The 13,106-nt window shown below is 34.4% G+C and overlaps 1 protein-coding gene across 3 annotated transcripts; it reads right to left on the bottom strand.

Annotated features, from left to right (window-relative positions):
* Positions 1-3,045: 3,045 nt before the first annotated feature.
* On the bottom strand, positions 3,046-7,235 carry LOC132622163 (V-type proton ATPase subunit c2). Of its 3 annotated transcripts, none has more exons than XM_060336706.1 (4): positions 7,012-7,235; positions 6,264-6,549; positions 4,211-4,361; positions 3,046-3,286 (listed from the first exon to the last, which is right to left on the bottom strand). In XM_060336706.1, the coding sequence occupies exons 1-3, from the start codon at positions 7,088-7,090 to the stop codon at positions 4,229-4,231; spliced, it is 498 nt and encodes a 165-aa protein (XP_060192689.1). In that variant the 5' UTR covers positions 7,091-7,235; the 3' UTR covers positions 3,046-3,286; positions 4,211-4,228. The 3 variants fall into 3 exon arrangements, with proteins under 3 accessions (XP_060192689.1, XP_060192688.1, XP_060192687.1); XM_060336705.1 differs by lacking the exon at positions 3,046-3,286 and adding an exon at positions 3,294-3,456; XM_060336704.1 differs by lacking the exon at positions 3,046-3,286 and adding an exon at positions 3,906-4,083.
* Positions 7,236-13,106: the final 5,871 nt, after the last annotated feature.

Genomic DNA, 13,106 nt, shown 5'->3' with positions numbered 1-13,106 from the left:
CATTGCCTCTTTTCTTGATTCTTGTTTTATCCTATTAAAACAGCTCACCCCACCGTGCCGGCCGGGCTGGGATTTCTCTACTTTGGCGTGGGGGCCAAAATGTAGTGCTATTAATAAGTCAAAGTTAAAAAAGAAAAAAGAAAAAAAAAAGAACATGTTTGGAACTGTGTTTGTGAGTCAAATGATTTGGACGGCTGTGCAATGAAAGTGTAAGTAGAGTAGGATAACGGGTTGCGTGGGGACTACAAGATGAGCTCTCCCGCCAAAGAAAGAACAAAAAAAGCCAGGAAATACCAGTCTGGTCCTATCACGTGGCTATCAAGTAGGAGTACTAAGAAGGTATCTCTTGGGGTACTGAAAATGTAGCCGTTGAATGTATATAAGATATTAGTATGCGTAAAGAGACGCTCTGGCAAAATATAAGAACAGATATACTACTTCCAAGAATGCCTTAAGTTGTGTGCATTTTACATTTTACTCTTCACTTGCATTAATGAAGTTTGAATACTCCAACGACTTGGGTAATTGTTACTTCTGTGTACTTGTTTTCTGTGGAGTAACAAGGAAAATGAAAGGAAGGAAGGTGACAAATAAAATCCTCTACCCTACAGTTTAATAGCCAAGGATGATGAGGGATCAAAAAGTCAAGGGATCTGGGATTTTGTGGGGGTGGGGTGGGGGTGGGGTGTTGGACCCTTGTGAAACAAGACCAGGGTGAGAGAGACTAAAGGAAGAAAATGATTGTGATGGTGACCCCCTAATCAATTCATTTCCAACATTTTGTGGGGGTGACCATTGTTTTTACGGAAAAGGGTCAAAATTACCCCTGAACTTTGAAAAATAGTTCATTTATACCCTTCGTTATACTTTAGGGTCAATTATACCCTTATAGTTATACTATGGGGTTAATTATACCCTTATGACTAACGGCTGCCACGTGGTATCATCCCAACCCTTCAAAATTATTTTACCCTCAAATAATTTTTTACCCACTAAAATAACTCAACCCGACCCGATTTTTTTTTTCGAGCAAAAATAATACGGATATTTTTTCCAGGAAAAAAAATAAAAATAATTTCGTATTATTTTTGCTGAAAAAAAAATTGTTGAGTTATTTTAGTGGGTAAAAAATTATTTGAGGGTAAAATAATTTTGAAGGGTTGGGATGATGCCACGTGGCAGCCGTTAGTCATAAGGGTATAATTGACCCCATAGTATAACTGTAAGGGTATAATTGACCCTAAAGTATAACGAAGGGTATAAATGAACTATTTTTCAAAGTTCAGGGGTAATTTTGGCCCTTTTCCGTTGTTTTTATGTCTTTTCTAATGGTGGAAACATGATTTTTATAGAGATGGTTCATCATTTACTATATATATAATAAAAAAAAAAAAAAACTTTATATCTATAGTGTGATTTTTCGGTGAAGGGGTCTAGCTTCGCCCTGGTCTTTCCCATTGTTATTTCTTCTTTTCTTTTTCACAATACATATGCAACATGAAGAGAATGAGATTTCTCTTGTCGATTTAATCCCACATTGTGTGAGTGAATAATTACAACCAATTTCTACTTAGCTTGGTTTTTATTTGTCTCTAGGATAAAGGAAGTAGGTAAATGTGGAGGTCTTTTTCCCCTACAAGACTATGGTAGATGTGAAACATAAAAAATGATTCCCCCTAATAAAATATAGTAGCATGCTTGTGCTGGCACGAGGTTGAGATCTGTGTTAATCATATTGTTATCAGTAATCAGCTGCGGTGACCGTTAGAGCACTCTATTTGTTTTTATTGTATTATAACTTCTTATACAGCGAAGAGCCACATTACTATCTTTTTCAATGCTGGGAGTGCTACACATTGCAATAATGTTGTAGCCTGCTAATAATTGGATGTTTCAGCAGATAGATCCAAACATGGCGACAAATGTGAATTCAACATTGGATGAAAACATGGAGAGTAAAATCTCAACATAGACAAAAAGTGTTAAAAGTGATTTTTTCTTATCTGCTTAAGCCGAGTTAACTGATATATCTTTGCTCGCGAAAGGTATCAGATACCTGATAAAATAATTGAGTGGACATAGTTGGGTTGAGCACCACCTTTATGAAAAGTAAGTGTAATTTAAACTACTTTGGGTGAAAAGCTTATTACAACAAACTTATGTACCAAAATGTTGATGAGTAGCTCCTCGAAGTTGAACAAAATTATCCCCTGATAAAAATGTCGGTAATACCTGTGCAAATGTTTGAAACGTCAAAAACAGATTGGGACAGTCCCTAGGGGTTTGTTTCACTTTTTAATTTGCTTTCTAAGTATATAAATCATGCAGTTTGTTAGCGTATAGTCGGTATTTGAAATTACGGAAAAGGCTCAAATATGTCATCGAACTATCAAAAATGGCTCATTTATGTCACTCGTCAATAGTTTGGCTCAGTTATGCCATCGAACTATCAGAAATGGCTCATCCATGCCATTTTTCTATAAAGTCAGTTTTACAATACCAGATATGACACTTGGTCTCCAATTAGAGGTTCACATCGTTTAATTAAACCAACACAAACTAAATCCTAAATCAAACTAAAACCCGACCCACAAATTTGTGCTGGTTTAATTAAATGGCATGAACCTCTAATTGGAGGCCAAGTATCATATCTGATATTTTAAAACCTGCGTTAATGAAAAATGGCATAGATGAGTCATTTCTAATAGTTCGAACTTCGATGGCATAACTGAGCCAAACTATTGACGAGTGGCGTAAATGAGTCATTTTCGATAGTTCAATGGCATATTTGAGCCTTTTCCGGTAAAATTATAAGTGATAGCCATAAAACGTTTGGTAGGACAAAAAAAAAAAAAAAAAAATTGGTTATGGAATGGCCCATAAACAGAGCACAGACATAAACAGTCATATGCACCCGTGACTTGCCAAAATTCAAGCACAAAGTGTTTTAACCTTATGGCAAATAGTGACAAGGACTACCACACGAGTAATGATACATCTTTTGGACGCTGTTAGGAACCAAATAGAAATCTAACCAATGCTGTCTAAACGAAAATGCTTTAAAAAAATTAGTTTACTCTCCTGAGGTTTCAAACTATAAGACATTCATTGTAGTTTCAAATATTACATGAATAGCACTTCTAATGTTTTGAAGCTGCAGTTTAAACTGAAATTTCCTCTGCGAGAAGAGATAACGACAAAGATTAACCCACAGTAGCTTCTGCCATTTTATACAATCCTTTTACGAGCTGGTTTAGAAATTTGTGTCTGGCAGGCCTGTTTTCCCCTGTGAAACGTAGTAAAATAAGGCACTCAATCAAGTTCGTTATTGAAATGCAAGTAACAAATTCGCCCAAAATATCCCTAAACTTCATGTGCTGCTGTTTGCCGACGAGTAATAGGCCTTCTGAAAACATCCCCCTCTTCTGTGTTCTTGGTTAAATTCCATCAAGGCAGCTATACGCAAAATTAAGAAAATGATTATGACTCTAGCGCGGTCGTGTCTATCATAAACGTTGTGTCACCATTACAAATATGCATCTTCACACTCAGAACTCCACCAGTGATCCAAAAGATAACTCATGTAATGCAGCAAATTCCACAAATTACAAATATGATCCTATATCGCGAAAAAATATTATGGATGTGCTTAGCAGGTAGAATAACATGAAAAGCAAAGGACGTTTTCGTAGGAAGCAAAATAACACAAAAGGCAATCCCAATACTTCTAATCCATCGCTCTTTCCAACCCACTTCACTACATCACAACTCTATATTCAATAATTGAAGTTTCGTTCACTTGCACAGGCTCATTCTGCCAATTTTTATAGATCAAAGTGATACACAAGCAAAAGCCAACAAGAATATGGCAAAAGCCCAGAGTTTTGCATGATCACTCGAGCAGCTACAACAATGATCAAGTTAGATTTCATATATTGAGGTGTATCAATACATTCCAACAACAATAATACAATTGTATCAGCATTCAAGCAACAGGATGCTCCTCATTATTGCAAAATACAGTAACTGAAAATTTGAGAGAGCGTTCTCTTGATCGCAGACAGGGAAAGACAGCTTCCAAATCTACAATCACCAGTGGAACACACAACGTGTGACGGAAATGTAAAAGAAAAAGGAAAAGATGCACCTAACAACTAGCATGGGTTACCAAACTGTCAGCACATTGATGCAAAAAGATTCCATCATAAACCTGGAAATACATTATCTTCTACTCTGCTCTAGATTGGCCAGCACGGGAAGAAAGGATGATGCCGACAATCAGTCCGTATAAAGCCAATGCCTCCGCAAAAATAAGAATCAGGATCATACCAACAAAAAGTTTTGGTTGTTGTGCATTTGCTCTGGGAAATAAAAATAACGTTAGTATGTAGGACTTAGAGACATTAAATACAAATTTGCATATGAGAAAACTTAAGAAGGTAATGCTACTTTAGATCAAGCGATGAGAGGTACTAGCTCAAACAATCAAATAAAAGGTCCCCCCCCTGCTAAGAACATAAATTTAGCAGCAACAAGGGGAATCACAAACAGAAAGAGGGATTTTATTTCACAACGATACTAAACTGTTTAGCGATGTAATGCTACTTTAGATCAAGCGATGAGAGGTACTAGCTCAAACAATCAAATAAAAGGTCCCCCCCCCCCCCCCCCCCCGGCTAAGAACATAAATTTAGCAGCAACAAGGGGAATCACAAACAGAAAGAGGGATTTTATTTCACAACGATACTAAACTGTTTAGCGATCGATAATTTTCACCTTCATAAACATTTCTGAATGACAATAATAGTTATCTATGCCAAAACTGATTTAGTTGCACACTTATTTCATGATGAGACATGAGAGTCATATTTATACCTTGATTTCACATCAAGTATCAATACTGCAGTTTTTATTTCCTTACTAAAATAACTACTAATTCTAGAAAAAGTGGATACAAAACCATCTGCAATTCATTAATGGAAAGAAATCAGCATGTGTGGGAAAAACAAAGTGATATCTTCATAGAGAAAGGGTAACAGAAAATTAGGTTTTGTGATTATGCTAAAAATCTTATAAAAGCAATAAAAGGGTCCTCCATTTCATATCAGTTAACGACTTGCTAGGCATGCTACAATGTGATAAGTTACAGCCAATTTCATCTCAAGTAGTTGATTAATTTTGTGCTAGTTTGAGGATTTTTTTTTTATTTTTTTTTTTTTATAACTGAAAAATGAATATAGAAAAGATAATGCTAGTTTTAAGAATTCACACTTCAAAATTTGAAACATCCAAGTTACAGGGCTAATCCTTCTAATCCAACTATCACATACATGAGTATTAGGTTGCAATTGGATAGATCAGCTGATTGAATGAAGTCAAAACCACTTATCAAAAGGACGGAAAAAAAAAATCAGATAACACAAAACTCTTTGCTTGAAATGGAAGTTCCAACTAAATTCTTTCGTGCAATAATGCATAAAGTAGAACGATTACTATTGACTACATTCAGTATTTTTAAAAGCAAAAAGTGCAAGAAAAAAAAAAGAGACTTTAGAAGCTTTAAGCGAGACACGAAACGAGATAATGAGAGGGAGCTGACCCCTTACATTGAACCTATAATAATTAGTATCAACCTTGAGTGATGGTCTGCCAGTCCGAACGCTTGGTGCCGACAAGGTCCTTATTTGTTGAGATAATAGTAGAGTATGCCTTTCCCATATGGATACTAAGTAAGAAAAGAGATTGATGTTTTCTGATGGCACCATCTGGAAGTTGTAATTAAGTTGGCTCATATTACCATAGTTCTTTGGATGATAAAGCTTTTATACAATCTTTATAATATGTATTTTCAAAAAAAGAAGATGCAACTCTTGTACAACAAAATCACTCTTTCACCAAACACCGAGGAAGAATCAGATAACATTCAAAGTCCAGACCTTCTTTAAGAACCCAAGAACTTTAAGAAGCAACAACAGCAAAGAGAATCTAATACAAACGGTAGAGCGCCTCGACAAACACCCCCCAAACAAGGTCAATTTAGTAGATAGTCAAATAAGAAGACATTCGTGTAAGTTTTAAAATTCTTACATGACATAGGAGGTAAGTCCAGTTAAGGAAAGATCCAACTCGATTCACTTCAGTCAGGATCAACTTACCATAATTTAGCGCAAATTACATTACAAGGGCATCGATTCCCAAGCCATTTATTGAGGTGCAAAAGAAGGAAATGTTTCTATTAAAGAAGCAGGAGATTAAGAAATTACCTAACACCAGCATCACCAACAATTCCAATAGCCATTCCAGCGGACAGGCCAGCAAGACCACAAGCCAGACCAGAAGAAAGGTGGGCATATCCATCAAAAAGGTAATACGATTTGGTCTTGGGGTTAATCCCTGTACTGATAATGACAGCAATAATCAAACCATAAATACCTAACACTCCAGCCATAACAACAGGCACAATTGACTTCATCACAAGCTCTGGCCTCATTACTCCCATCGACGCCACTCCCACACCGCTCTTCGCCGTTCCATAAGCAGCTCCCATACCTACAATAATGAATCCATAATTTTCTATTACTCTCTCCGTCCCAATTTAAGTGTCTTACCTCGACTATGCACGGAGTTCAAGAAATAAAGAGAAACTTTTTAATCTTGTAATCCTAATTAAAGATGTATAACAACAACAACATACCGGTATATTCCCACAAGTGGGGTGTGGGGAGGGTACAGTACACGCAGACCTTACCTACCTTGGGAGGTATATTCTCACAAGTGGGGTCCTAATTAAAAATGTATATAATGTACTAAAACGTCGGTTGAATCTTGTGGTTATAAACTTGTGGCTTAGGATGTTTGAATTATCAACATAATTAAGACTATATAGAAAGATAATCTCTTTTTGGGACGGATCAAAAAGGGAATTAAGTCGCCTAAACTGAGACAAGGGGTAGTTCATATTCATTTGAATCGAATAACAAATGCAAAGTTTGGTTATTTTATGGAACTTACAGGAGAAAACGAGTGCTGCAGCGGCTCCGAGGAAACCGAAGAAAGGAGCAGTTTCATCACCGCTGAAAGTTGATGCCATTGTTTCCTTTAAGGAATTTACTCACAGATTTCAACGGTGACCGATCGGAATTTCGAAGAGATATTTTACTTTTGCTCCCTTGTATTTGTCTTTTGGTTCTCGTCTGCTTCTCTGCACTGTCGCTCTCAAATCACACCTTCACTTGGACACGTCGTGCAGGAAGCTTCATAGTTATGGGCTGGCTATATGTTCATGGGCCAGATTTATGGATACTATTCTTTATTGGCCCCAGTCCTAAATGCCCAACTCAAAGGTAATCATTCTTTTGCGCGGATTGCCCTTCTTTTGGGGTGTTATTTAAATTTTGCCCCTCATATTTGTGGTCTTTAAATTTTGCCCCTCATATTGCTGGTCTTTAATTTTTGTCCTTCGCGTTGCAACCCTGAGCGTTCACGCAGAAATCATGAGGTTCTGGGTTCGAACCCCCGCTCAAGCATAAATTAAAAAAAAAAATTGCAAGGCAAGGTTTGGGTCGCGTGTATGCCGGAACCGACATACACTTATTAAGGAATTACCAAAGTTATGTCGGACTCGGCATACTCATGCCTTATGGGAAGATTGGGCATAAGTATGTCGGGTCCGGCATAACTTTGGCAAATCCTTAACAAGTTTATGCTGGGTCCGGCATACTTATGAGCAAACTTTTAGTTAAGCCTTAACTAAAAGCTTTTTCCTAGTTATGCCTTATGGGGCGGACTTTTAGTTAAGGCACAACTAAAAGTATGCCCCATAAGGCATAACTAAAAGTATGCCCCATAACGCGGAACTTTTCCTTAAGGCATAACTAAAAATTTGTCTTATAAGATAAAGTCTATGTCTTAAGAAAAAGTCATGTCTTAAGGGGCATACTTTTAGTTATGTCATAACTAAAAGTATGCCCCATAAGGCATAACTAGGAAAAGACTTTTAGTTAAGGCTTAACTAAAAGTTTGCCCATAAGTATGCCGGACCCGGCATAAACTTGTGAAGGAATTACCAAAGTTATGCCGGACCCAGCATATGTATGTCAAGTCTGGCCATAAGGCATAAGTATGCCGGGTCTGGCATAACTTTGGTAATTCCTTAACAAGTGTATGCCGGTGGGGGCATAGCGAAATTTAAACTCTGCCTTGCGAATTTTTTTAAAATTTTTTACTGAGTGGGGGTTCGAACCTGGAACACATGGGTTTTAGCCGAAGGGCAAAATTTAAAGATTTCAAATATGAGGGGCAAAATTTAAAGACCACCCCAAAAGACGAATTGCCCAAAGGTAATTGTATCTGCTTCGTTCCGCAAACGGCAAATCTATTTCAAAGGAAAACTAACATAAATAGCCGCCCATCTGAAAATCCGTTAATGGATGTAAATATTTTTGACCCATCGGCCAATGTGTAACTTCCTCAAATTTAAATGTGTTGAATGAATAGGTTAGAATAAGTTTGAAGGGAGTTGAAAGAGTAAATGGGTACAATAACAATATACCCAGGGTATTCCCACACAATGGAGTCTTTGGAGGGTAGAGAGGTTGTTATTGATAAACCCTCGGCTCAAAAAAAGAAACCGAAAGAGTAAGTGGGTCAATCCTAATCCATCCAAATCTTGTTAGGTCAATAATAAGTTTGGTTGGACTGGGTTAAACAATAGGTTGTAATTCAACCAACTTAAATTATCTGTCATTTGTTTGTTGTTGGTTTTGTTCCCAAACTGAAGACTATTTTTCTTTTATTTATATAGAGAGAAATGTACATAATATTGTAGAGAATACTTTATATTTGGGAAAAGTTTTTCATGGTTGGACTACGTAGGTAACCCAAGTGAATTAGAAAGTAACAAAATAAGGAGGGGTCAAAATATAGGTGTTGGAGTATTCGGAAGGGAAAGTCACATAAATACTGCTTTTTAAAATGATAACAAAAAAATTACAACTACTTTAAAAAAATTACACAAATACAACTTTCAAAATTTGAACTTTTTAATTACATAAATACAACTTTTTACATTCCTAAAATATCAATATAGAGGTATATTTATATTGATGCATTTCATAAAATATGAAGTATATCGAGCACTTATATGCTTAACTTAACTTCTATGGTATATCAATGCACCTTGCTTAACTTATATTAATATAGTACATCGATGCACATATATGCATATATATAGTATATAGTATATTATGTTTAGTATATATGGTATATGTATAGTTAATATTATACATAGTTAATATTATTGCCTTCATCATATTATTAATTTTATTATTAATGATAGATAGGAAAGGAGAATTTATAGGGGCAAATTAAGAAGAAATATTATAACTAGTATAAATTTCTTACCATATTGAATACTTAATATTATTGCCTTCATCATATTATTAAGGATAGGTAGGAAAGGAGATTGTAGGGACAAATTAAGGAAAAAATATAACTTGTATAATTATGGTACTAAATTGAATACTTAATATTATTGCCTTCATCATATTATTTATGATAGGTAGGAAAGGAGATTGTAGGGACAAATTAAGGAAAAAATTATAACTTGTATAAATATGGTACTAAATTGAATACTTAATATTATTGTCTTCATCATATTATTAATGATAGGTAGGAAAAGAGAATTTGTAGGGACAAATAAGGAAAAAACATAACCTGCATAAATTTGTTAACATATTTAAATTAAATTGACCATATATATTGATTTTTTGCTTCTATCATTTATAGGGTATAGTTTGTAGATTCTGTAAATTAAAAAATAATTGTAGGTTCTGTAAATAGTTGTATATTTACTAGTATTTATGTAAGTTCCCCTATTCAGAAAGAGCAACCACAATCTCCTTGGGCCATTTCTGCTCCCGTTGTAAAACTATTTTTTTGCGCGGACTGTCCTTCATTTGGGTGGTCTTAAGTTTTTGTCCTTCAAATTGGTGGTCTTTAATTTTTGTCTTTCGCCTAATACCCCGAGGTTTTAGGCTCGAATCCCAGGTCAGTGAAAAAAAAAAAGGAATTTTCGCAAGGCTGATATTTGGATTCGCAAACATCCAAACATCTATCTTGCGAAAATTCCTCCTTTTTTTTACTAGCTGGAGTTCAAACCCAAAACACGAAATTTTTAGCGAAGGACAAAATATTAAAGACCACCAATTTGACGGACAAAAATTAAAGACCACCCCAGCGAAGGGAAATCCTGCAAATTGCCCTTTGTTAAACGACTTTAATTTAGGAGAACCCAACAACCTTTTATATTTATATACTAGTACTAGATGGCCTATGCCCGTGCTGCGCACGGGCTCAACACTTTGGATTATAGTGTATCTATGTATATGTAGTTGTGTTTAGATAATGATAATATATATATATATATATATATATATATATATATATATATATATATATATATATATATATATATACTATGTTCAAAATACAATTAATATAACATTGTAGTTTGTGCTCCGTATCTAGAACTTTATTTTATTCGTGTTTGCTACGAAAATTTATTAATACTTTTTAAAAGAGAAGACTTGTTTAAAAGGAAACTATTTTCCTCTCTTTGAGATAAAATAATAGCAATATTTAAGCATCAGTTGATACTTTCAATTTTAATTCGATTAATTTAAAGGTGTAAAATACTTATTATTTTTTATCAAATTTTGATTTAGATAATTCTAATTCAAATTATTAAATTAATTTTACATGTTTAAAACGAAACAAAGTAGAAACTGATTTTCTAAATTGATTTTCTATTTAAACGAAGAAATACTATTTTTTAATTTTTGGTAAATATTTTCGGTTTAGCTCATTTTACTTGCCATGTTGTCTTTTGGATGGTTTTTTAAGAAAACGTCGATTAGAATTATAATTTGACTAATTTACCTTATTCATTATTTGATCTCCATATGATATATTTTTTTTTACGATTTGTTTTTTAACATTGTTTGTTTTATTAATATGGGATTCACATTTTTTTTTAATATTGTTTGATTCTGTTAATATGGGGTTCACTTTTTTTTTCCCTGTTAGTTTGGATGTGGTGAGTTCCACTTTTTTTTCTTCCTTTTTTTATTGCTTGGTGTTATTTAGTATGGGGCCCACCCCTTTTTTTTAAGGGACAACGGACGGTGAAGCATGGGTCTAAACCTATGCTTTATATAGTTTTTTTTATTTATTTATTTATATTGCTTGGTGTCATTTAGTATGGGGGCCACCCTTTTGGACATTATTAGTTTGCACTATTTTTATGCATAAAAAATATATATATATATATATACTATGCTCAAAACACGATTGATATAACATTGTAATTTGTGCTCCGTATCTAAAACTTTATTATATTAGTGTTTGCTAAGAATACAAAGTCTGTATTTTTTTTTTTTTTTTGACATTGTTTATTTTTTGAATATGGGATTCACTTTTTTTTTTTTTTTTTTTTTATATATATATATATTGCTTGATTTTGTCATTATGGGATACTATGTTCAAAACACGATTAATATAACATTGTAGTTTGTGCTCCGTATTTAAAACTTTATTATATTAGTGTTTGCTACGAATACGCATGGTGTTTAATATGGGGCTCACATTTTTTTTTAACATTGTTTGTTTTTTAAATATGAGATTCACTTTTTTTTTCAATATTGCTTGATTTTGGTAATATGGGGTCCACTTTTTATTTCCCGTGAGTTTGGATGTGGTGGGTTCCACTTTTTTTTTTCTTTTTTTAATACTGGATGGTGTTTAATATGGGTCCCACAATTTTTTTTTTATGGGCCTGTTTAATATGGGGCCCGATTTTTTTTTTATGGAGGGGGGGGTCCACAACGGACGATGAAAAAGGAGCACCAACCAGTGCTTCTATTATAGTAGTAAAATATGGAATACTATGTTCTAAACACGATTAATATAACATTGTAGTTTGTGCTCCGTATTTAAAACTTTATTATATTAGTGTTTGCTACGAATACGCATGGTGTTTAATATAGGGCCCATATTTTTTTTTTATCATTGTTTGTTTTTTAAATATGGGATTCACTTTTTTTTTCAATATTGCTTGATTTTGTTAATATGGGGTCCACTTTTTATTTCCGTGAGTTTGGATGTGGTGGATTCCACTTTTTTTTTCTTTTTTAATATTGGATGGTGTTTAATATGGGGCCCACATTTTTTTTTACAAATTTTTTTTTTTATGGGCCTGTTTAATATGGGGCCCAATTTTTTTTTATTTTTTTTTATGAGGGGACATGAGGGGGAGGGGGTCCACAACGGACGACGAAAGGAGCACCAACCGGTGCTTCTAATATAGTAGAAATATATATATATATATATATATATAAAGTGATTTATATCAATCCCACTATGGATTGGTTTTGGCTACTTATGCCAATATTTTAAATGATTGTTATTTTATGCCAAGTGTATATAGGGGTTGATTTACCATGTCATTTTCCCTTTGTTAAACCCCCTTTTTTTTTTTTGCGCGGATTGTCCTTCATTTGGGGTGGTCTTTAATTTTTCCCTTCAAATTGGTGGTCTTTAATTTTTGTCCTTCACATAATATCACGAGTTTCTGGGTTCGAACCCCAGCTCAGTAAAAAGAAAGATGTTTAGATTCGCAAGACAGAATTTTGATTTGCGACCTTGCAATTTTTTTTAAAATTTTTGATTGAGCGGGGGTTCGAAACCGTAACCAAGGAATTTTTAGCGAAGGATAAAAATTAAAGACCACCAATTTGAGGGACAAAAATTAAAGACCACCCCAGTGAAGGACAATGCTGCAAATTGCCCTTTGTTAAACGACTTTAATTGGGCCGCCCTCTGCAAGCTGGACCTTGTTCTTCTGTTAAGCTGAATGGACTAAACTTGCTGTTGATAGCGACCTTGGGCTGTTAAATTGGTATGTTATTTTCGTAGAAAATAATGATTCAAACTAAATCAGAAAGAGCTAATCAATTTTCAGGATGCTTTTAGGATCAGCAATGTGGTGCAGAGAGAGTTGGAAGTGAAACTGTGAAAGAGCGAAAAGGTGAAATTAAAAAAATCATTTC

Source organism: Lycium barbarum, chromosome 12 (assembly GCF_019175385.1).
Source record: "Lycium barbarum isolate Lr01 chromosome 12, ASM1917538v2, whole genome shotgun sequence".
Taxonomy (NCBI): domain Eukaryota; kingdom Viridiplantae; phylum Streptophyta; class Magnoliopsida; order Solanales; family Solanaceae; genus Lycium; species Lycium barbarum.
Note: the sequence above shows the minus strand (reverse complement) of the source record. Positions and strands in the feature narration are given on the sequence as shown.